The sequence below is a fragment of the Bubalus bubalis genome, chromosome 3, assembly GCF_019923935.1.
Source record: "Bubalus bubalis isolate 160015118507 breed Murrah chromosome 3, NDDB_SH_1, whole genome shotgun sequence".
Classification (NCBI taxonomy): domain Eukaryota; kingdom Metazoa; phylum Chordata; class Mammalia; order Artiodactyla; family Bovidae; genus Bubalus; species Bubalus bubalis.
The window spans coordinates 39,017,986-39,044,238 of record NC_059159.1 but is presented as its reverse complement, the minus strand read 5'-3'; the positions used below and the strand labels follow the sequence as shown (position 1 = coordinate 39,044,238).

General features: G+C 42.4%; 2 protein-coding genes across 2 annotated transcripts; one reads left to right on the top strand and one right to left on the bottom strand.

Moving 5' to 3' along the window:
- Positions 1–4,741: 4,741 nt before the first annotated feature.
- LOC102403021 (olfactory receptor 3A2-like) lies at positions 4,742–5,701 on the bottom strand. The gene has a single exon (XM_006079794.3). It carries the CDS (start codon positions 5,687–5,689, stop codon positions 4,742–4,744), a length of 948 nt encoding a protein of 315 aa, XP_006079856.3. The 5' UTR covers positions 5,690–5,701.
- A 13,079-nt stretch (positions 5,702–18,780) lies between these two features.
- Positions 18,781–21,167, top strand: LOC123465572 (putative olfactory receptor 3A4). The gene is made up of 2 exons (XM_045164903.1): positions 18,781–18,792; positions 20,214–21,167. Exons 1-2 carry the CDS (start codon positions 18,781–18,783, stop codon positions 21,165–21,167), a joined length of 966 nt encoding a protein of 321 aa, XP_045020838.1.
- Positions 21,168–26,253: the final 5,086 nt, after the last annotated feature.

The following is a 26,253-nucleotide window of genomic DNA, read 5'->3' as shown; positions in this document are numbered from 1 at the left end:
AATGAAACTTACATGCAGTCTCCTAAATTCTGGTTGTTCACCAGACTAGCCATCCAGGGCTTCAGTGGCTGATGGAATCACAGGTATAATCCATTAATGAGGTGAACCTTCTAGATCACCATTCTTGGGGATCTGTATGAGTCCTGGGCTTCCCTCATTATGCTGTGACCACTCCCTGCTCTGAAATTCCAATAGGTCCTTCATGCTATAGGGTTGGTCTCAGGGATCTGGTCAAGTTGCCCAGTAGGAACTGAGTTCTGGGTATGGACATTGAACACTGAATAAAATCAGAAAACAAGCTTTATCTTAAAAAGAAGGAAGAATTGGTAACGGTGCCTGGAAGTGAAACCTCAAGCTTTGGATCATAGTCCCAGCTTTTCCACTCACCTGATATGTCATCCTGTGCAAGTCTCTTTAGTTTTGCTTTTGAGACCTTGGTTGCTGCATCTGTAAAATCAGGAAGCTTGACTTAGTGACCACTGAAGTCCCCTCTCTGTTACATGGGAGCAGACAGAAGGTCATGTAAGAAGTCACTTTGCTATGGCACAGAGGCCAGCGAGGTTTCATGGAAAGGGCTGTAAAAAGGGGATGAGAATCTGTACAAACTCAGTCCTCCGCTACTCTGGGGGAAAGAAAGGGGCCATATGTACAGAAATGAGATAAAGAGAGGCTGAAGCCATCTCTGTCATGGGACTTCTCCACCATGGTGTTGTCCCCTTGAGACCTCGAAATTAGCCCAAGAAGGGGAAGGAGGCAATAGGGAGAGCTAAGGACGGGTACACAATACAAGCCCTAATAAATACTGCAGGGGCAAATCAGTGGTGCCTCATGACTCTGTTGACTTAGAATTTTTTCAAACATCTTCATTGCCATCCCTCATATTAATTTATGGAGCTGGTTAGGGCAGCTGTCTTTATAACTCTGTTTAACAGATGGGGATGAAGGGAGCTATTGCTTTCCCAAATTCATGAGGGAACTAGAGGCAGAGCCAGGATTGAATCTGGGGTCCCAGGTTGCAAGTTTTGCTTTCCCAGATGTCTGGTCAAAACAGAAGCTTGGGGGTATAGACCAGCTGACTCCTGAACCCCATGATGAGGAATAAACCCAAGAAAGGAGCCAAAGGCTCCTTTTTCAACTTCAAATTTGTAACAAATCTTCAGAAAGAAAATACATTCCCACCTGGGGCTTATTAGCAAAGGCTACACACTCTTGGGGATCCTATAATGATCCTAAGGTGGTAGAAGCTGAAGATCCCCCTGGGAAGTTGCCCCACACCATAATTTTCTGGGCCAAGTCTTTAGAAAATGAGAGTCTACTGTTAGAGATGACAGAGACTGAAAATTGGAGAGGCTGTGTAATGCAATCCCTGGATTCTCGTGTCCTTCTCAATTAATTACACCAGAGCCCATATGACAGCGCACTCTCTGTAGGAGCCTGCAGGACTTTGTAAAGGAATAGACCTGCTCATTCAGTTACGAACAGCTACTGAACCCCATTGAACCCCAATTTCCCTATTTGGAAAATGGGTAATATTCTCTCTCAAGGTTGCTGGGAGAATTAAATAAAGTAACGCACATAAAGTTCCTATTAGGAGACCACCGATGACATTAGTAGCATGATAATAACATTTATTATGGTGTGTACATGACACTACACCATGAGCTTTATATACATGGAATCTCAACCAACCCTTACAACAATCCTATGAGGTAAAAATTGCAAAATTTTTTGTTCTGGTTCTGTGAAAAGTGCCATGGGTGATTTGATAGGGATTGCATTGAATCTGTAGACTGCCTTGGGTAGTACAGTTGCTTTTACAATATCGATATTCTTCCAATCCAAGAACATCAAGTGCACATTATCCCAGGGCCCCGGCTCCTCTCCCACTCCGAGTGTCAGCCCTCCAGACCTGGCGCCAAGAGGGATCCCCTCAGCTGCAGCTTCCCCCCACGGGCAAAACGGAACAGGAGGATTCCTGCAGCCTTTGCACCCAGGACCCCGATAGGCTACTGTGGTCACCTACAGGGCTTCCACGGTTTTGGCTACCAAAGACCCCCAGTTTTTGCCAACACTGACTTCAGTAGGAAAAGCTACACCAACCAATGTGCTTCTGCACATTGGAAAGGAAGTAATCAATCAAAGGCAACCTACAGAATGGGAGAAAATATTCGCAAACCCATATTTGGTGGCTTCCCAGATGGCTCAGTGGATAAAGAATCTGTTTGCAATGCAGGAGACACAGGAGACAAGGGCTCGCTTCTTGGGTCAGGAAGATCCCCTGGAGATGGAAAAGGCAACCCACTCCAGTATTATTGCCTGGAGAATTTCACGGACAGAGGAGCTTGGTGGGCTATAGTCCATGGGGTCACAAAGAGTCAGACACGACTGAGCAACTAAGCCCATGTATCTGATAAAAGGTTAATACCCAAAATCTATAAAGATCGCATACAACACAATACCAAGTAAAAGCAAAAAGTCCAGTTTTGAAAATAAGCAACAGAGTGGAATAGAAACATTTTTCCAGAGAAGACATCCAGATGATCACCAAGTACATGAAAAGGTGTTCAACATCACTAGTCATCAGGGAACTGCAAGTCAAAACCACAGTGGTATCACTTCATACCTGTTAGTATGGCTACTGCCAAAAAGACAAGAAATAACAAATGTTGGTGAGGATGTGAAGAGAAGGGAGCCCTCACACACTGTTGGTGAGAATATAAATTGGTATAGCCATATGGAAAACAGTATGGAGTTTCCTAAAAAAATTAAAAATAAAACTGCCATATGGTCTAGATCCTCTGTCCATGGGATTCTCCAGGCAAGAATACCAGAGTGGGTTGCCATTTCCTTCTTCAGGGGATCTTCCCCAGCCAGGAATCGAACCTGAGTCTCTTATGTCTCCTGCATTGGCAGGCAGGTTCTTTACAACTCGCGCCACCTGGGAAGCCCAGTTATACACCCAAAGGAAATGAAATCATTAGTAAAGAGATATCTATGCTCCCATGTTCACTGCAGCATTATTCATAATAGTCAGGATATGGAGACAACCTAAATGTTCTTCAGCAGATAATTGGATAAAGAAGATGTACACAGAGGAGTAGCATTCCACCATGAAAAGGAAGGAATGCCTGTCACTTGTAACAAAATGGGTGGAATTTGAGGGCAAGCTCAGCTGTCCATGGACTTCTCCAGGCAAGAATACCGGAGTGGGTCGCCATTCCCTTCTCCAGGGGATCTTCCCAACCCAGGGATCAAACCTGCATCTCCTGCATTGGCAGGCAGATTCTTTACCACTAGCGCTACCTGGGAAGCCCTAATTAATCTCATTTAATCTTAATTACTTTCTAAAGATCTTATCACCAGATACAGTCACATCGGGAGTTTTAGGGCTTCAACAGATGAATTTTGGTGAGACATAATATCCACATCATGGATATTAAACACTTGAAAATATATTCAATTTAATGTGAACATAGAAGAGATGAATATTGAAACACTCATTGGTGATTTTCAACCTTTATATTGTGAAAAATTAGAAGCATTTATTTATAGCAGTTGACAAAGTTTATAAGGACGAAGTGATTTCACTCACTATTGGAATAACAGAATAGTGCAAATATTTTGTAGAATAAAAGTTAAATACACAGAAAAAAATCTAAATTTTTACTTTACTCAACTTAGGAATTTTATTAATTAGAACTTATGGAAATGTTTCCAGGACAATAGAAACTCATCTCTAAAGAATAGTTTTTACATCATTGGTTGTAATTGCAGTAAATCTAGAAACAATCTAAACTCCATCAAAAGGAATAGGGTTAATCAAATTATGATTAGCTCATAAAGTAACACTAGGCAGTCATTAAAATGGATTAAGTAAGTTTTCAGATATTTAGCATGTAGAAAAGTCTACCGTGTAATGTATAAACATAAAACATGGCATATATGCCTCTATTGATATGAATATACATAAATATGTTTATGTTGATATAAAAATACATAAAAATACCTAAATATATTTATGAATGTATAAAAAAAGCTAAAAAGGTAAGTACCAAATTCTTAACAGTAGTTTCTTCTGGAAAATTGCATTATGAAGAGTAAGGACAGAGAGGATAAAGGTTTTGATTTTACACTCGTAAAATTTTGTTTTCATTTCTATAAACATGATTTCTAAGAAAAATTTTAAATCAATGAATATTTCTATTTTAGAAAAATAGAAAGAAATGCCAAAGGAAATATAAATTCTCCACTGTTAAAAACCCTAGAATCTTGAAGTATAGGCAGGTACTGGAAATCAGGGTCTCAAATTATACTGTACTAGGTCTGGGTCCTTGTGTAAAAGCAGGTTGGGAATGCTGCTTTCAGAGCAAGCCTGACAGGAGGATGTGCTAATACTTGGCACCAGGCTGTGACTTTCCATATTCCAGTCTAGATAGAATCTCTGCTGGTGTATTTTGGGGAACCCCACCAGGAAAAAACTAAAAGTTCTTCCTATAGGGTCATGAGCCTTCCAGAATATAGAACTACCTGGGTTCCATCTCCATCTCCATCTGGAGTGTGAAGGGTAGCTAGGACCAAATGGCAATGAGTCAAGAGCTCTGGTCTACAGAACCTACACATCTATTATCAACTCGAACTTCCTTGAGGAACAAGAAGCCTCACTTCCTAACAAAAGTCAACTTGCTCAAGATCTAGGAAGGACAGGGACACTTATTACGGTTTCACCCTCTTGAGATATCCCTCATGCAAAGGCTCGCTTCCCCATGAGCACCCTCCTTAGGGCGCCCTGCACATCAGGGTTCCGGAGGCTGTAGATGAGTGGGTTCAGCATGGGACTGATGATGGTGTTGAGGATGCCAATCCCCTTGTCCTTGTCTGAAGCCTCCACTGAGCCTAGCCTCATGTAGCTGAAGACGCCTGTGCCATAGAAGATGCCCACCACAGTGAGGTGGGAGCCACACGTGGAGAAGGCTTTCTTCCTGCCTTCCACTGAGCGGATCCGCAGGACTGCAGCTGCCACATGGATGTAGGAGGTGACGATGAGAATCACGGGTACACCTGCCATGAGGACACCCAGACCAAAGAGCAGCAGCTCGTTGAGCTGGGTGCTGGAGCAGGAGAGCTGGAAGAGCTGTGGGAGGTCACAGTAGAAGTGGTTGATCACATTGGGACCACAGAAGTTGAGTGTGGATATGGCTACAGTGTGGGTCAGTGCATTTGAGAAGGCACAAGCCCAGGACACAGCCACCAGTATCCTCTGGACTGTCTGGCTCATGCGGGTGCTGTAAGTGAGGGGTCGGCAGATGGCCAGGAATCGGTCATAGGCCATGGCTGTCAACAAGAAGCAGTCCACACCAGCCAACTGATGGAAGAAGAAAAGCTGTGTGAGGCAGGCTGCATAGGGAACTGTGCACTTGTGGGACAAGAGACGACCCAGCATCGAGGGAACGGTGACGGTGATGCACCCAATGTCCAGCACTGATAGGTTCCCCAGGAAGAAGTACATGGGGGTGTGGAGTCTGGGCTCCACCAAGATGGCTGCCAGGATGCTGAGGTTGCCCCCTACTGTGACCAGGTAGGCAAAGAGGAAGAGTACAAAGACAGCTGGCCGCAGCCCTGGCGTCTCCACCAAACCCAGCAGGATGAACTCAGTAACAGCTGTTCCATTGGCCCCAGATTCTGGCTCCATGGGTCCCTGTAAGAAGATATCCCATAGGGGAAAGGATCAGTCTTTCCAAGTTAGTTGATCAGTAGAAATATATTGACTCGCTTTCAGATGTCAAGCCTCAGAGTAAATTCCCAAGTGTCCTCGTGGGTATTTTCTCTTTTAGGCCTCACCTCACTCATTAACCTTCTCTGTCTTCATCTCAGTGTCCTTACCCAGCGTCCAGGTGAGTTACCTGCTGCCATAACTACATTGGACTTCCCCGCTTCCTCATGAAAGATAAAAGTCCCTTTTTTCCTTGGATCCCTAGAACCAAGGAAGGAGGCCCTCCCACCACCAACAACCCATATGAGAAGATTTGGGGAAAACAATGATGAAGTAAAATTGAACAGATAGTAAAGTAGAAAGGACTAGAACTGATCGTGGTGGTGGTGTTGTTTAGTCGCTAAGGCACATCTGACTCTTTTGCAACTCCATGGACTGTGGCCCGCCAGCCTCCTCTGTCCGTGGGATTTCCCAGGCAAGAATACTGGAGTGGGTTGACATTTCCTTCTCTAGAGGATCTTCCCAACCCAGGGACTGAACCCTTGTCCCTGGGGGGATCTTTACCACTGAGTCACCAGGGAAGCCAGAATTGACCATATTTATAAGGACTTTATAATTGCCCTTATAAATATATTACAAAGAGATAAATATCTGGCCAACATCTAGGCAAGAAAAATATAAAGGTACACAAAATTAGGAATTAAAAGGGCCAAAAATAAATAAAATAGAAATGGAACACTATTTGTTCCTAAGTTTGAACAATCAATTCAAGAGTAGTCCCTAAACCAAATAAACCAACTGAAAAATGGAAAAAGTGATTGATAATGTACTTCCATGTGTAGGCTCCAGGCTTATATTCTTCTTTGACCGATTATTTTTTTAATAATTATAATATAAACTGTTTTAAAATTACAAAATATGAAAGCCTTCCAAATTTATATTTTTAAAGTTAGCAAATCCTGATATTAAAATGTAACAATGGCAGCAAAAAAGGAATTATTCTACACTACCCTTGTTTGATACTATGTATGTAAAAATCTTAAGTACAATACATGAATCCGCCATTATCTAGGAGATTTTATAGCAGAGGATGGTTTAATATTGGTAAATCTACAATATATTAATAGATTTACCAATATTAAACCATCCTCTGCTATAAAATCTCCTAGATAATGGCACCCTATTCCAGTACTGTTGCCCGGGAAATCCCATGGATGGAGGAGCGTGGTCGGCTGCAGTCCATGGGGTCGCACAGAGTCAGACACGACTGAAGCGACTTAGTAGTAGCAGTGGTAGTAGCATATTAACTGGCTTAAAAAGAGGAAAATTTTATAGAGGCAATTCTTAAACATCTGCACATATACTGGATGTAGAGAGAAAAGAAAAAAAAGAAAACAACACACTTGTAGTTACTTGAAATGGAAATATATCACTTTATGTTATAGAGCATATCCATTGCAAATCTGAATCATTCATAATGGCAGAGTAGTAGTGATATTTGTATTAAAATCAGGAGCAAGTAAAGCTATGGCCTTTGCTACTTCAAATATTTCTCATTCTAAAAGTTTTCGGCAAAGGAAAATAAAATGCTTAGGTAATAAAAACAAGAAAGAAGAGTAAGTTGAGAACAATAACATTGTCTCAATAGAAGAAAGAAAAAACTTGGAAACTTGTGGATTTATTAAGATATTAGCAAGTTAAATAAAAAATAATTATACACAAGTCAATAGATTCCTTACACACCAACAAAAGTCAGTTAGGGTTAGTTGCTCAGTCATGTCTGATTCTTTGTGACCCCATGGACTGCAGCCTGCCAGGCTCCTCTGTCCATGGAATTCTGCTGGCAAGAATACTGGGATTCCCTTCTCCAGGGGATCTTCCTGACCCCAGGGATTGAACCTGGGTCTCCTGCATTGCAGGCAGAGTCTTTACCATCTGAGCCACCAGAGAAGCCCATATGCCAACAATGCTGCTGCTGCTGCTGCTAAGTCGCTTCAGTCGTGTCCGACTCTATGTGACCCCATAGACGGCAGCCCACGAGGCTCCCCCGTCCCTGGGATTCTCCAGGCAAGAACACTGGAGTGGGTTGCCATTTCCTTCTCCAATGCATGAAAGTGAAAAGTGAAAGTGAAGTTGCTCAGTCGTGTCTGACTCTTAGCAACCCCATGGCCTGCAGCCCACCAGGCTCCTCCATCCATGGGATTTTCCAGGCAAGAGTACTGGAGTGGGGTGCCATTGCCTTCTCCGAATGCCAACAATAGTCAGCTATAAAACTCAAAAGTTTAATTGTAGGGTGAAATCTTACAAAATGAATCAGATTACTTTCATAATAATATATCTTTCAATGTTCTATTTTCTCTAAATTCCAGAGATCTTTAAAGGCCAGCAGTAGTAGCTCAGTAGTTCCTCCCATCATATTTCCACCAGATTCAAGGTGCTCAAGTCCCTTATATAAAATGGCTTAGCACAGTCAGCCCTCTGTGTCCGTGGGTTTTGCATCCATGGATACTGAGAGGCAACTGTTTACAACTTTTTAAACTGTACCAAGGTAATCTTACCAGGAGGAAATTTTTAGTTAAAAAGGCCAGCTTCTCTTTGTCAAAAGAAAATATATAGCTATAATGTAACAGAAGCAGAAGATGTTAAGAAGAGGTGGCAAGAATACACAGAAGAACTATATAAAAAAGATCTTCATGACTCATATAATCTTGATGGTGTGATCACTCACCTAGAGCCAGACATCCTGGAATGTGACATCAAGTGGGCCTTAGGAAGCATCATTGCGAACAAAGTTAGTGGAGGTGATGGAATTCCAGTTGAGCTATTTCAAACCCTAAAAGGTGATGCTGTGAAAGTGCTGCACTCAATATGTCAGCAAATTTGGAAAACTCGGCAGTGGCCACAGGACTGGAAAAGGTCAGTTTTCATTCCAATCCCAAAGAAAGGTAATGCCATAGAATGTTCAAACTACCACACAATTGCACTCATCTCATACGCTAGTAAAGTAATGCTCAAAATTCTGCAAGCCAGGCTTCAACAGAAGGTGAACTGTGAATTACCAGATGTTCAAACTGGATTTAGAAAAGGCAGAGGAACAAGAGATCAAATTGCCAACATCTGTTGGATCATGGAGAAAGCAAGAGAGTTCCAGAAAAACATCTACTTCTGCTTTATTGACTATGCCAAAGCTTTTGACTGTGTGGATCACAACAAACTGTGGAAAATTCTTAGAGATGGGAATACCAGGCCACCTGACCTGCCTCCTGAGAAATCTGTATGCAAGTCAAGAAGCAACAGTTAGAACTGGACATGGAACAACAGACTGGTTCCAAATCGGGAAAGGAGTACGTCAAGGCTGTATATTGCTTATTTAACTTATATGCAGAGTACATCATGCAAAATGCCTGGCTGGGTGAAGCTGGAATCAAGATTGCCGGGAGAAATATCAATAACCTCAGATGTGCAGATGACACCTTATGGCAGAAAGTGAAGAAGAACTAAAGCACCTCTTGATGAAAGTGAAAGAGGAGAGTGAAAAAGTTGGCTTAAAACTCAACATTCAGAAAAGTAAGATCATGGCATCCGGTCCCATCACTTCATGGCAAATAGATGGGGAAACTATGGAAACAGTGCCAGACTTTATTTTCCTGGGCTCCAAAATCACTGCAGATGGTGACTGCAGCCATAAAATTAAAAGACGCTTGCTCCTTGGAAGAAAAGCTATGAAAAGCTACACAGCATATTAAAAAGCAGAGACATTAATTCTCCAATAAAGGTCTGTCTAGTCAAAGCTATGGTTTTTCCAGTAGTCATTTACAGATGTGAGAGTTGTACTATAAAGAAAGCTGAGTGCCGAAAAATTGATGCTTTTGAACTGTGGTATTCATGCCTGGAAAATCCCATGGACCGAGGAGTCTGGTGGGCTACAGTTCAGATCACAAAGAGTCGGACACGACTGAGCGACTTCATTTCATTTTTTCATTGGAGGTTAACTCTGTTATCCTCCTGCATGGTCATTTCTCTACAGAGTGTTCCACTATTCTTCTATTCACTATAAATGGCTTTAGGACAGATTCAGGCCTGACTCAGCTTTGTATTCTCAGTGCCTATCATCACACTTTGCATACAGTAGGTGCTTAACATTCTGAAATAAGTAAATAAATGACTTTGGCAACCAACAGCAAGGAGTTGGGAAAGGATTTCTGAATGAGCTGGAATTTATGCAAGAAAATGAAAGGTTGATATGATTTGAAAGAGATATGAATTTTAGTGAAAGGCAGAGCAATACTGCTGTGGGAATCGCGGATTCTTTAGCTAGATTGGACATCAGGAACAATCAAAGTGAAAGTAAAATCACTCAGTCACGTCAGACCTTCTCCAGAGGATCTTCCTAACCGAGGGATCGAATCTGGGTCTCCCGCATGGTAGGGACACTTTACCATCTGAGCCACCAGGGAAGTCAGTTCAGCAGTAGTTAAAACAATCCTGGTCACTGACACATTTTTTTTCTTGAAATAGCCCCAAAATCAGGAGGGTCAGACCCTGTGAATAAATAAGGCTAGGCAAAAAGCGTGCTCCCCAGGTGGCGCTAGTGATAAAGAACCTGCCTGCCAGTGCAAGAGATGTAAGATACGCAGGTTCGATCCCTGGGTCAGGAAGATCCCCTGGAGGAGGAGTAGAGTATACCTCACAGAGATGCCACGGAATCCTCACTCTTAGTGGTGAAGCTTACTTACTGCTACCAAGATTCCAGGATGATCACTGGGCTGTTCATCTAAGAAGTCCATCTTAAACAAGATCACCATGATGACCTTAACTGAAGAGGTTCTCCTAGATTATGACTCTTGGGTGTTCAAAGTGAGCCCCAGGCTGTCCATACTGAGTGTTTACGGCTCCCTGCTATGATGTTCCAACTAAACCCTTTATGCATCTGATAAGGAAGGCTCAATCAGGCCCTCTGATGGAGGGGTCTGGTCCATGGTTGCCTGAGGAATGGGTCCAGCAGGAAAACTGGATTTGATGAATGCCCTCCTGCTCACTCCAATGAAAACAGAAAGCTGGCTTCATCCAAGAATGACAAGCATTGGCAAAGTGGCCTGGAATGGGAAGTGTCAGTTCTTCCCCTCACTTGATGTGTTACCCAGAGTTAAGACTCTGTCTTTGCTGAATCCTCTGTGAAAGAGATCTGACTTGCTTGATAACAACTCAAGTGCCTTCTCCATTACTAGGGAGCAGAGGGGAACCCTGGAGAACACTTACCTTGTTACAGGTACAGAAGCCAGGGAGGTTCCTGGTGAAGAGGGTTCAGCACTGTGCAGGCCCTGGGCCCGGAGAGCAAGGAAGGGGCCATATATAAGAAAACGGGTGAAGGAGAGAAGAGATCACCTGTGTTGTGAGGCACTACCCACTGCAGTGTCACCCCTGGGGCCCTCAGAAATTAGCCCTCCCAGGAAGGGTTGGGGTTTGGGGAACCACAGACCAATAAGCAACCCAAGTCTCTGCTGAGCCCAGTAATGATGCTTCACAACTTTGTGATGCTTCTGATTTCCTCAAGATGATCTCCCATCTGACTCCTTGCTCCACCTCTCTTGTGGCTTCCATGGGGTGACTGGGGGATGTTATTAATCCCATTTATCACTCAAGGGCAGTGAAGGCCAAAGAGGTTTCCAAAGTCACCCATGGAGCTAACGGTAGAGCTGGGATGAAACCAGAATCCAGACTGAGAGATTTGCTCTCCCAGAAGGAGAGCTTTGAGCAGAGTACAGCCAACTTCCCAGGCTTGCCTTGACTTGGGGATGAGAAGAAGCACAAGAAAGGAGGCAAAGGGGAGAAGGCTTCTGTAAACTCAGTTTCCTAAGGAGTCCTCAGGAATGCAGTGCCTTCTCCCTCGAGACTTGTTAGTGGAGGCCACTGGGATTGCATCTTGGAGGATAATGATTCTGGAAGTAGCAATAGAAAAACTGAGTTGTATTATGCCCACCCTTGACTCAGACAGTAAAGAATCTCCCTGCAATGTGGGAGACCCAGGCTTGATCCCTGGGCTGGGAAGATCCACCAGAGAAGGGAAATCCCATGGACAGAGGAGCCTCGTGGGCTACAGTCTATGGGGTTACAAAGAGTCAGACGTGACTGAGCAACTAACACTTTCACTTTTTTTTTTTTTTTTCATGCCCACCATGATGGAGAACTTGCACTGGCTTAACTGTAGAACCCCTGGCCCTCATGCTTTCCCAGGGCAACCTGATGCAGCACGAAAAGCAAGGATGTGGTCCATGGACTTGCTTCTCCAGTTCTTAATGGTATGACTTAGGACTAGCTGCTGAAGAACTCTGAAGTTTCCTCATCTGTAAAATGAGAACAATATCTTGACCACTGAGGGAGGGCTGGTCTGAGAATTAAATGAAATTAACATACTTAAAGACCCTGAGGAATCTGGGAATCAACAAGTAATAATAATAATAATAGCAATCACTACTATTTTCTACATTTTAATGTGTTATCTTCCTTAATCCTCCCAATAACTCTGATGTAACTTTGTTGTTTACCTCACAATGCAGAGGAGGAAACTGAGGCTCAGTGGGTTTAGTAATTTGCTTGATGCTGCACAACTAGGATGTAACAGAGCTGGATCTCAAACCCCATAATATGGTTTTAATAACTTTCTAGAAAACTTTCCATCCTTACTGGAGTGGGTTGCCATTTCCTTCTTCAGGGGATCTTCCTGACCCAGGGATCGAACCATGTCTCTGCATTGCCTGCATTGGCAAGCACGTTCTTTACCAGCTGAGCTACCAGGGAAACCCTCTCTTCTTCCAACTTCTTCAAAAAGCACCTATTGCCATGTCATATGCCCCATTGACTCTGTCTCTGCTGCCGAGATGGACTCTTATTTGGTGCCAACCTTTTTCAGCTCCTTCATGGTCAACTGTACATGATGCCTCTGCTTACAGGATATTAGCCATTTGCAAAAGTGTTTGTGGGCATATTTCATTTTCTGATGCTTGCTGTCCGTCTCACAATTGTCTGGTACCTGTCATGCCATGGATGAGCTTGAGGCTTTCTGTCCAAGCTTTGCTCATTTTATCTAAGCCCAGTTCTTAACTCTGGCCTCTAATTCTAGCTAAAAGCTGCTGCCAGCCATGGTATGACTCTCTTACTGCCACACTAAACTGCTCCTGCCTGCCCTACAAGGCATCACAACATGTTTTTTAAGGTATAGTAATTAAGATTGTGCTGTATCTGAGCAAAACAAGAGAACTGGCTTCCCTGATGGCTCAGTAGGTAAAGAATCTGCCTACAAGCAGGAGACGAACACAGATTCAATCCTTGGGTCGGAAAGATCTCCTGGAGAAGGAACTGGTTACCCACTCCAGTATTCTTGTTTGGGAAATTCCATGGACAGAGGAGCCTGGCGGGCTATGGTCCAAAGAATCACAAAAGAGTCAGACATTTCTGAGCCGACTGAGCACATCAGAGAAATGAAGCAAAAGAACAAATTAGAGAGTCTGAAAATAATATGTGGGAATTTGGTATGTGACATGGGCAGCCAACAGAGCAGTAGGAAGAGGACATGCCTTTCAATAAATGATGCTGGGGTAATCAGAGAGCCATAGGAAAAATTACATTACTGTCTTTCTGCATGCACAAAAATTAGTTTCAGGAAGATGAGATACTTATATTGAAGATTAAAGATGTTCAAACTGTAAAAATAGTCAATAGAATACCTACCTTCATGCTCTTCTAGGAGTTCAGTCATTCTTAAAGAAGCTCAAAAAGGGACTCCCATGGCAGTCTAGTGGTTAAGACTCCATACTTCCAATGCAGGGGATGCAAGTTCAATCCCTGGTCTGGGAACTAAGATCCCAAATGCTGCATGGTATGGCCAAAAAATAATTTTTAAAAAGATGATTAAAAAAAAAAGTCCAAAAAACTTTAGTCATTTTTAAAAGACTGAGAGATTTGCCTGCATTAAAATGTAAAAATCCCTACACATCACAGGATAACATTTTTAAAGTAAAAATACAGTTACACATTAAAAGAGACTTGTGGACTTCCCTGGTGGTCCAGAGGTTAAGAATTCACCTGCCAATTCAGGGGACGTGGATTCAATCCCTGGTCTTGGAAGATTCCACATGCCTCAGGGCAACTAAGCCCACATACACCAACTACTAAAGCCCAGGTGCCCTAGAGCCCATGCTCTGCAACAAGAGAAGCCACCACAATGAGAAGCTACTGAGAGTAGCCCCAGCTAGCTGCAACCAAAGAAAAGACCACACAGCAACAAAGACCCAGCACAGCCAAAAATAAATACGTACATAAAAATGTTTTAAAAAGTAAAAGAGCTAACAAACACATGAAAAGATGCTCAACATCACTCATTATCAGAGAAATGCAAATCAAAACCACTATGAGGTACCATTTCACACCAGTCAGAATGGCTGTGATCCAAAAGTCTACAAGCAATAAATGCTGGAGAGGGTGTGGAGAAAAGGGAACCCTCTTACACTGTTGGTGGGAATGCAAACTAGTATAGCCACTATGGAGAACAGTGTGGAGATTCCTTAAAAAACTGGAAATAGAACTGCCTTATGACACAGCAATCCCACTGCTGGGCATACACACTGAGGAAAGCAGAAGGGAAAGAGACACGTGTACCCCAATGTTCATCGCAGCACTGTTTATAATAGCCAGGACATGGAAGCAACCTAGATGCCCATCAGCAAATGAATGGATAAGAAAGCTGTGGTACGTATACACAATGGAGTGTTACTCAGCCATTAAAAAGAATACATTTGAATCAGTTCTAATGAGGTGGATGAAACTGGAGCCTATTATACAGAGTGAAGTAAGCCAGAAAGAAAAACACCAATACAGTATACTAATGCATATATATGGAATTTAAAAAGATGGTAACAATAACCCTGTGTACGAGACAGCAAAAGAGACACTGATGTATAGAACAGTCTTATGGACTCTGTGGAAGAGGGAGAGGGTGGGATGATTTGGGTGAATGGCATTGAAATACGTATAATATCATATATGAAACGAGTCGCCAGTCCAAGTTCGATGCATGATATTGGATGCTTGGGGCTGGTGCACTGGGACGACCCAGAGGGATGGTATGGGGAGGGAGGAGGGAGGAGGGTTCAGGATGGGGAACACATGTATACCTGTGGCGGATTCATTTCGATATTTGGCAAAACCAATACAATACTGTAAAGTTTAAAAATAAAATAAAATAAAGAAATCTGTGGTACATATACACAATGGAGTATTACTCAGCCATTAAAAAGAATACATTTGAATCAGTTCTAATGAAGTGGATGACACTGGAGCCTATTATACAGAGTGAAGTAAGCCAGAAAGAAAAACACCAATACAGTATACTAACACATATATATGGAATTTAGAAAGATGGTAATGATAACCCTGTATACGAGACAGCAAAAGAGACACTGATGTATAGAACAGTCTTTTGGACTCTGTGGGAGAGGGAGAGGGTGGGATGATTTGGGAGAATGGCATTGAAATATGTATAATATCATATATGAAACAAGTCACCAGTCCAGGTTCAATGCACGATACTGGATGCTTGGGGCTGGTATGCTGGAACGACCCAGAGGGATGGTGCGGGGAGGGAGGAGGGAGGAGGGTTCAGGATTGGGAACACGTGTATACCTGTGGCAGATTCATGTTGATATATGGCAAAACCAATACAATATTGTAAAGTTAAAAACTAAAAAAAAGTAAAAGAGACTTGCAATATGTATATAGCTCTCCTAGAGTATCCAAAATATTTCCAGACTTCTACACTAATATTGTAAAGTAATTTTAAAAAATAAAAATAAATAAATAAAATAATAAAAAAGAAAGAAAGAAAAAAAAATACAACGGATCCGATAGAAAACAAAGGACATGAACAAAAGAGGAAACACAAATGGCCAGTGAAAGGAAGTTCAACCTTATTTGTGATCTACCAAATGCAAATTAAAGTCACAGTTGAAACACCATTTCACACTGTACTGGTCTAAATAAAGAAATGAGATAATGGTAAGTTTTAATGAGAATATAGAATTCTTTAAAATCTTATATACAACTGCTAAGACCCTAAAGTGGTATAAGTCCTTTGGGAAACAATTTGAATTTATCCTTTAAATCTGAAGACACACAAACTCTATTTCTAATTAACAATCATAGAGAAGTTCTTGCATGTGTGCACCAAGAAATATATACAACAGTGTTCACAGAAGCAAAATACCTTGAAACAGGGAAGACATGATAAACTTTGGTGTATTAATAGCCTGCAATGCTGCTGCTGCTGCTAAATCGCTTCAGTCGTGTCCGACTCTGTTCGACCCCAGAGACAGCAGCCCACCAGGCTCTCCCGTCCCTGGGATTCTCCAGGCAAGAACACTGGAGTGGGTTGCCATTGCCTTCTCCAATGCATGAAAGTGAAGAGCAGAAGTGCTAGAGACCCCATGGACTGCAGCCCACCAGGCTCCTCCGTCCATGGGATTTGCCAGGCAAGAGTACTGGAGTGGGGTGCCATTGCCTTCTCCCAATACAGCCTTAAAAAATTAAATGAGCAATAGTTGTAGACACTAATATGAGAATCATACAAACATAATAGTGAAATAAACAAGTCAAAGAAGAATAACTATTGAAGGACCCCATTTATATAAAGACCAAATATAATGGTAAAGTCTAGATGATAGATATATGTGTATTCACTGTATAATTTTTAAACTTTACAATGTGCTCTAAAATTTTTACAATAAAATATTAGAGGAAAACAGTCTGTCATTTTTTAAAGATTTTTTTTTAATGTGGACCATTTTCAAAGTCTTAATTGAATTTGTTACAAAATGGCTTCTGTTTTTGTTCCGGCTTTTTGGCCGAAAAGCATGTGGGATCTTAGCTCCCCAATCAGGGACTGAACCCTCACCCCCTGTACTGGAAGGTGGAGTCTTAACCCCTGGACAACCAGGGAAGTCCCAGTCTTAAAGAGAAGACATGGCTAAATATCTTGCTATGAAATATACCAGTTTTTATTACCTTTCAAACTTCTTCTAGAAATCTGTTCTAAATGTAGAAGAGCCATAATAAGGGGAAAGGGAATAATCAAGAAAATTTTATATTCACCATCCCTTTATTGAAATGCTCTTCTTTGATCCAGTGTGAATCTGGAGGTGACGCTAGGGAGGAAATGGCATCAGGAGATGAGGTTCCCTCTGATATTCTAAGGGGCTTCCCAGGTGGCACAGTGGTAAAGAATCCGCCTGCCAAAGCAGGAGACATAGGAGATGAGGGTTCGATCCTAGTCAGGAAGATGCCCTGGAGTAAGAAATGACTACTCACTCCAGTATTTTTGCCTGGAAAATTCTAGGCACAGAAGAGCCTGGTGGGCTACAGCGCATGGGGTCGCAGAGTTGGACGCAACTGAGCAGGCACGCACTTGCACTGATATCCTACCCATTATGCTTGGACTCCGGCATGTCAATGCCCTGCACCCTCTTCTGGGAGGCTCTTCCACCCCTCATGCAAACTGACCTCAGTAAGACCTTCCGTCACTGCCATAATTGTCTAACTTCTAAGGTGAAGTAACTCATTCTCAAACTGAGAATACCACTGCTTATGCAACATTGTTATATAAGTGTTTTATTTATGAAACATGTTAAAAATAAAAATGAATGCCCAAATAATGATTAATGAAATAAAAAATAATCAGAAAGAGAGACATTATAGCATTTTTTATCTAGTTGAGAGCTGAAGTCTAGACTTGTAGCAAGATAGTAGTGGGTAGTAAAAGGTTCAATTTTGGTCCTGGAATCTTGAAGTTTCCTTCTGTGGACAGCTGTCAGTAGAGATGTCAACTCATTCTAATTCCCTGTCAATGTTTCCTTGGCCTCTGGCAGTCCTGAGTCACTGTGAGGCTCTTCCACTGATCCTGCAAAGAACTTCTCTCAAACTCGTTAATGAGAGCCAGTGGGAAAGCATTCCCTTTTTTTTTTTTTTTTTCTTTTTTTTGGAGTCAAAATTGAGATCTAGATCACTTTATTTCATCACCAAAGTGGCCTAGTGAAGTCAGACTCAACAGCCAGCTGGGATTAGAAGTAACTGAAGTGAAAACGATATCCTAAACTGCTGAGACATAGCAAGAAGAGGGCTGGTCCACCACACCAGAGTGCTTCTCGGGAAGTTAAATATCTCCAATAGCTCACCAAGAAAGAAGTGACTCTGACACTAACTAGGAATCATTCATATTTTTTAAATGCCTCAAGCCACTTTAGGAGCAAAAGTAGAGTGGTCCTGGTCTAGAAGATACTCCAAACCTTTATCTTCACTCATGGAGTTGAGGGCACAAAGCTAGAAAACATTTAGGGTCAGGACAGTGGAGGGTCTGGAGTAAGGTACAGGAGTGGAGGAAGGGCAAGATATTTGTTTGAGACTAGAGGAAGAGCCGGGTTTGAGGATGGCAGTAGTGACAGGCTGTGTGAGGCGACCTTGTGAAATGGAGGGGGTGAGATAGGAGCAAATCCTGCTCCAACTCCCTCCGCCCCCAGCCCCACAAGGCTAGGATGTCACAAGTCACTGCTGCTCCTCTCCCAAGACAGTAGGCTGGACTAGATCAGAAATCCAAAGTCCCAACTCCACCTCCAACGCAGTGTAAGCTTAACTGCCTTTTAAGACTCTCTGAGATTTATTTTAACTCCATGAAGTGCTGAGATGGTTACAAGGGGGAGAAGGATGGGGGTAGGGATAGGCAGAAGTTTGGGATCAACATGTACCCACTACTATATTTAAAACAGTAACAAAACAAGGGCCTACTATACAGCACTGGGAACTCTGCTCAACGTCATGCAGCAAGCTGGATGGGAGGGGAGTTTGGGGGAGAATGGATATGGCTGGGTCACTTTGCTGTGAACCTGAAACTATCACAACATTGTCAATTGGCTGTGCTCCAATATAAAATAAAAAGTTTAAAATTTACCAAAAAAGGGAGACTTAAAAAGAATATCAGTTCATAGTAATTGCTCAAAAATATTTTTGTTAAATGAATGAACGTTGCCATGTCCATGAAGGTCATACTTGGAAACATTTTCAGAAAAGTTCAAAACGTTTTGAAGAAACTAGAGATCATTATGTCTGTTTATCTAGCTTTGGCTCCCCCTGGAAAGTCTAGTTTCTGATGCCTCCAGGGTAACATTTGGGAGAAGAAAAATCCCACTGTGAGGGTGATGTCACGTGAGTTGTTTATCTCCTTGTCTCTGTGTCCTTCATAAGCTATCCCCACTTGGAGGTCTTTGGGCCAGCATGACTGTCCCCTGCTGTTCGCCCAAGATGTGTTCAGCCCCTTGACTGGGTGGGTGCCAGACCCCTCACTGCATGCTCCCAACTTGGATTTCATACAAGCAAAGTAACGGCTTCTCCCTTCTGAAAAAAAAAAAAAAAAACCGGTGGGACTCAGTCCCTTGAATGTAAATGTTAGAGACAGGGAGAAGTCAGCTTTAACCAAGGTTTAAAGCCTCACTAACTTGGAGGGGAGCAAGGCTGTTACCAGATAGTTAAGTCCAGAGCAGATTTAGAATGAAAACCAGTTCCTATCTGGAGAGATGCAGCTGATGGTCAGAACACGTCCATGCAGAAAAGGTCAGACCATTAGATGGAGGTTGATCCATTGTGGACTTGACTTTATTCTCAACATTAATCATTAGAAAACATTTTCCTCTGCTCATGCCTTATGCCTTTTGCCCACCTCCCACCCCCACCCTACCCTCCCCACCCGCAGCCCAGGAAGCTCCAACTCCAGCCTCTTCCCATTTGAAGTAGACTCCATGTGAGTGACTTCAATATCCATCCTTCAGCCAGAGGTTGGGGTGGATCACTGTGTGTTTCATTAGTGTGACCACCCAGGGGTGGGAAAAGGAGGACATTATCTAAGTGATCAAGCATGTGGGCAGGACACAGCACCACAAAAATCTTTAGCCTCATGTGGCCACCAGGTCCATGATAGTGTGTGTGTTGGATGATATGCAGTTAGAACCAGGAGACAGAAGAGCAAGAAGCCAAGTGGTGGTGGAGTTGGAGAAGAGAATTCCGAGTCTTGGTGTCTGCTTCTCTGGCCTGTGAGAGAGCTCAACTGGGCATCGAGGGAGGCCGCTGAGTTGGGTATCCACTCACCCCACCTGGATCTGAAGCCTGGAAACTTGTGCTGCTCAAAAGCTCCTTGTACACTTTTCTTATTCAGTAGAAGGTCAATACTTTGGAGCCCAAACTTGGTGTTCTGTGATGACCTAGAGGGGTGGATGGTGGGTGGAGTTGGAGGGAGACTCCAGAGGGAGGGGATATATGTATACATAGAGCTGATTCACTTTGTTGTGCAGCAGAAACTAACACAACATGTAAAGCAATTATACTCCAGTTTAAAAAAAAAAAAGGTCTGATTCTCCATTTATCACCATCAGCACCTTCTAGCTTTACTTGGTTCTACTGCCGGTAGGAGAGAGTCATGGATCCGGGAGCCTCAGGAAATGATTCAGTTGTCACTGAGTTTGTCCTGCTGGGCCTCACGAAGACCCCAGCTCTACGGCCCATCCTCTTCGTCATCTTCCTCCTCGCTTATGTAGCTACTGTGGGGGGCAATTTCAGCATCCTGGCTGCCATCCTCGCCGAACCCAAACTCCACACCCCCATGTATTTCTTCCTGGGGAACTTGTCCCTGCTGGATGTCGGGTGCATCAGTGTCACTGTCCCTGCCATGCTGGCGCATTTCATGTCCAGTAACAGAAGCATCCTCTATCTGTCCTGCCTCTCCCAGCTCTTCTTCTTCCACCTCCTGGCCGGGGTGGACTGCTTCCTGCTGACCGTCATGGCCTACGACCGCTACCTGGCCATCTGCCAGCCCCTCACCTACAGCACCCGCATGAGCTGGGGAATCCAGCGAGCCCTGGCCGGCATGTCCTGTGTCTTTTCCTTCACCAACGCGCTGACTCAAACTGTTGCTGTATCTACTCTCAACTTCTGCGGTCCCAATGTGATCAACCACTTCTACTGTGACCTCCCGCAGCTCTTCGAGCTCTCCTGCTCCAGCATCCAGCTCAACGAGCAGTTGCTCTTTGTAGCAGCAGCCTTCATGGGTGTGGCCCCCTTGGTCTTCATCACTGTGTCCTATGGACACGTGGTAGCCGCAGTCCTGCAGATCCGCTCAGTGGAGGGCAGGAAGAAAGCCTTCTCCACGTGTGGCTCCCACCTCACCGTGGTGGGCATCTTCTATGGCACAGGCGTCTTTAGCTACATGCGGCTGGGCTCAGGGGAGGCTTCAGACAAGGACAAGGGGATTGGAATCCTCAACACAGTCATCAGCCCCATGCTGAACCCCGTCATCTACAGCCTCCGAAACCCCGACGTGCAGGGTGCCCTGAGACGGGTGTTCACAGGGAGACAGCCCCCCACGTGAGATTTCTTGCTCTGGATTTGAAGAATATCAGGGCTCCACTAACTGCTTCCAAGAGGTACTGCGATTAGTGCAAATGGAATGTGAACATGGTGAAATCAAATCAGAAACTGGCTTAGGAAGGAAAGTACAATAAAAACAACAGTAGCTGTTACTTATATCATGATTACCATGTGCCAGGCCACTCTTCTAAGTGACTGACAGCTATTAACTCATTTAACCCTCAGAACAAACCTATGAAGCAGGCACAGATTTACAAATTACAGATTAGGAAACCCAACCTCAGAGAGGTTAAATAGCTTGTCCAAAGTCACACAGCTAAAGAATGTTAGAGCTGTGATTTAAATCTAGGTGGGCACTGTCTCTGCTGCCTCTTAAAAGTTATACATCATTCCAAAGAAGAAGGGTATCTATAAAGTGGGATGGATGGGACAGACAAGAAAGAGGGTATAAAAGAAAAGGAAGGCCAGTGTTATAGGAAAAATACTTTTTAAAAAATGTAGTAAGAAGTTTTTTTTAATAAATTTATTTATTTTAATTGGAGGTTAATTACTTTACAATATTGTATTGGTTTTGCCATACATCAACATGAATCCACCACAGGTATACACATGTTCCCCATCCTGAACCCCACTCCCACCTCCCTCCCCGTACCATCCCTCTGGGTCATCCCAGTGCACCAGCCCCAAGCATCCTGTATCATGTATCGAACCTGGACTGGTGATTCCTTTCATATATGATATTATACATGTTTCAATGCGATTCTCCCAAATCATCCCACCCTCTCCCTCTCCCACAGAGTCCAAAAGACTGTTCTGTGTATCTGTGTCTCTTTTGCTGTCTTGCATACAGGTTTATCGTTCTTTAATAAATTTACAGCTTGTTCCAGAGCAGCTGGAAGAGGCTGATAGAGGAATTGCTGAAGACTGACTTTAACAAATAAACCAACAAAAAGAGAACAAAGTTTAAAACCAAAATCCAAGGGGCAAGGCATTGTCTATAAAAACCATAGAGATGAGGTAGAATATAGGGCTGACAATAACAAAAAATATGTGTAATAACAGTAATTAAAGAGTTTCAGCTCACCTGAAAAAGTCTCCCTGACTGACTGACTGGAGATCTTTGCCTTCTTGGACATAAACCTGAACCAAACTGTCCTTCTGCATTGCTAAAAGGAGAAAACCACTTCATTTATTCCATTTATAGCCTTAAACATCTTTTTACATAATGCAATAAAATGCATGCTTATTAAAAAATTAGAAAGTATGAAAAGAATAAAATTACTCATAAGTTCATTTCAGAGATAATAATTTTGATATTTAGTCTATAAATGTTTAAAAAGCTTGTACCTAATATATATTTGTAAAAATAGAATAACCTGCTTTTCTCACTTAATAACATAGTGATAACATAGTAATAACAGAATAACATAGATGGATATCTTTCCATGACATTCAATAGAGATCTTACTCATCTTTTCCTAGATTGCATAGCATTCCTTTGAATGGATAGAATAAAATAGATTTTACAACTTTCTCTTAGTGAATGTGCTTTGGTTGAAATAATCTTGTTGGATGGAGTGCTGCAATGAACCTAGAAAGAACCTTTATTTAATTTTCAAAGGAATAGATTCATTGATTCTTTCCCCACTGATATAAAATCACCCTTTCACTATTGACTAAATATCCTTCTAGTTTGGGGTCTGTTGTTGAACTCTCTTTTGCTCTTCTTAATCATTATGGTATTAAAACACAAGTTAATATGTAGTTGTTAAGGTATTTCTTATTACTTTCATTTCCCTGGCGTTGGTTTGTCTTTGCCATACTCATTCCTGCAACTACTTATAATCATCCTTCCAATTAATTTTTAAAAATCTGTTTGTAAATTTCTACTAGCAGAGTGTCAATGTATAAGTTTAGGAAGAACTGACACCCTTGTATTACTGATTTTCCCAATCTGGAACAAGGTATATCGCTTTAATTACTTAAGTCTTACTTTATAGCTTAAGAGTGTTTTTTTTTTTTTTTTAATAGAATTGTGTGAAACGGAAAGCTAAATTTCCCTTGCCAGGAGGCAGATTTATCCAGAGTGATTCAGGAGGCCAAGAAGGCATGTCCCACAGATAGGGGTTAGTGAGTATATGCTCAAATTGCTGCAGCTAGCTCTGGAGAGTCTCTGATACTTAAACACAGCACTTGGAACCTTGGGGGAAAGTTTCTATGTGAATTTATTATTCTGATAGTCAGGAATATTTACACTTAGAAAAGTAATGGAAAGGAAACATTTTTGTGTGCTTTATCAAGTTCACCGGTTTTTAGACTCCCAGCTGTACCTGGAGCACAGACATGTAGTTTATAAGACTTGAAAGTAATCAGGAGGCTTTCCTGGGGGCTCAGGTAGTAAAGAAGTCACCTGCAATAAGGGAGACCTAGATTCAATCCCTGGGTTCGGAAGATCCCCTGGAGGAGGGCATGGCAACCCACTCCAGTATTCTTGCCTGGAGAATCCCCATGGACAGAGGAGCCTGGCAGGCTACAGTCCATGGGGTCACAAAGAGTCAGACACGACTGAGCACCTAAGCACACATGGTTTTCAGCTCTTATAGGATGAAATTTGTCAACAGTGGGCCCACATCCTTCTTTGTCAGCAATCATCTAGGACTAAATTTCTATAGACCTCATTAGAGAGGGCCAGTACCCTCCAATCTGCCAGGCTTCCAACCCACCACACCCTTTGCCTTGCCCTTGTAGGCACAGCAGTTTGTTATCCCTGATCCAGACATTTGATGTTCTGCTTTCGTCACTGTTGAAAAAAGTTTTGATCTATAATGTACGTGTGTTTCCTAGGATTTTCTGATTCTTTCTGAACCCTCAACTTATAGGAAATTCTACTAGCATGTAAGGCACTCAAGTAATATCAATAGGATGAATCACTGTCTAATTTGGGGGGTTCCCCAGGTGGCTCAGTGGTAAAGAATCTGCCTGCCAATGCAGGAGACACAAGAGAAGCGGGTTTGATCTCTGGGTTGGAAAGATCCCCTGAAGAAGGAAACGGCAACCCACTCCAGTTTTCCTGCCAGGAAAATCCCATGGACAGAGGAGCCTGATGGGCTACACTACAGTCCATGGGGTCACAAAGAGCCAGACATGACTGAGCGACTGAGTACACACACACACACACACACACACACACACACTGTCTTATTTTAGGGAAGATGGTCTCAACAGTTAGGCACTATCTAGGGAGAAGAAAAGAGGTAAGACTTGTCACTAAATTGGGCCTGACTCTAAAGAAAACCTGACCTATGTCCATAAAAGTATAATTTTGTTAAAGTATTAATTGATTCCAAAAACTTTCATTCAGTTCAGTTCAGTCACTCAGTCATGTCCGACTCTTTGCGACCCCATGAATCGCAACACGCCAGGCCTCCCTGTCCAACACCAACTCCTGGAGTTCACCCAAACTCATGTCCATCGAGTCCGTGATGCCATCCAGCCATCTCATCGTCTGTCGTCCCCTTCTCCTCCTGCCCCCAATCCCTCCCAGGATCAGAGTCTTTTCCAATGAGTCAACTCTTCGCATGAGGTGGCCAAAGTACTGGAATTTCAGCTTTAGCATCATCCCTTCCAAAGAACACCCAGGATTGATCTCCTTCAGAATGGACTGGTTGGATCTCCTTGCAGTCCAAGGGACTCTCAAGAGTCTTCTCCAACACCACAGTTCAAAAGCATCAATTCTTTGGCGCTCAGCTTTCTTCACAGTCACCTAAAATGTAGCAGGAAAAACACTACCTGCCAATCTGGAGTGGTCTGCCTCTTTCTTTGGTCTCTCCTTGCCTTCTCTGTGTGGGGCCAGTTTGCAAACCAACACAAAAATTCCTTAGATAAGATACAAAAGTCATGAATCATAAAAGAAAAAAATGATGAATTCGATATCATCAAAAATTTAAATGTCAGTTATTCAAAGGACACTGTTTATGAAAATATAAGTCACAGACTGGGGAACTATTTGCAAAACATGGATTAAAGGCTAGTATCCTTTATATTTAATAAAATATATTTTTGAAAATAACTCAATAAGAAGTAGAAAAACAACTAATTTTTATTGAGGGGGAGCAAATTATTTAAATAAATATTTGATCAATGACATACAGATGGTAAATAAGCACATGAAAAGATGCTCAATATCATTAAGGAAATACAAAGTTAAACCACAATGAGATACTATTGCACACCTAATAGAGAGGATTAATGTTAAAAAGACTGATGATATTAAGTGTTGATGAACAACTGGCAATCTCATTCATTGCTGGGAGGAATTCAAAATGGTACAGCCACTTTGGAAAACAGTTTGACAGTTGCTTTTAAAATTAAACATCCACTTAGATAGGTTTCAGCAGTTATACTCCAAGGTATTTTCCAAGGAGAAATGAAAACATGTCTCCACACAAAGAATTGTCTGAACATAGTTATATCTTTATTTGTAATGGCTAAAATCTGGAAACAATCCAAATATTCATTAACTGATAAACAGCCTAGCAAATTACAATAGATGGAATATGACTTGCTGAAATGTACTCCTACAGCCAACATACATGAGTCTCTGAAGGATCATGCTAATAGAATGAATCCGATTATTTTAAAAGTCTACATAATGTGTGGTCCCATTTATGTGACACTATGAAAAAACCAACACCATAGGGAAAGAAATCAGATCAGAGGTTGCCATTGCTATGGCCTGAGAGGGGATTGCCTGCAAAGGTGCAGAAGGGAAGTTTTGGGAGCAGTTGAAGTGTTCCATATATTGATGGAGGTGGTCGATACATGACTATATATTTTATCAAAGCTCATCAGACTTCACAATTAAAATCATACTTTAGTTAACTTTTATTTTTTTCAGCTCTGTAATTTTGTAATTGCTTCTTTATGTTTGCATTATTTTTTTTACTTTTTATTTTGTATTGGAATATAGCCGATTAAAAATGCTGTGATAGTTTCAGCTGCACAGCAAAGTGGCCCAAACATGTATCCATTCTCCCCTCAAACTGCCCTCCCATTTAGCCTGCCACACGACATTGACCAGAGTTCCT

Coding starts and splice junctions, on each gene's coding strand:
- LOC102403021 (XM_006079794.3), bottom strand. CDS start 5,689: ATGGAGCCAGAATCTGGGGCCAATGGAACAGCTGTTACTGAGTTCATC.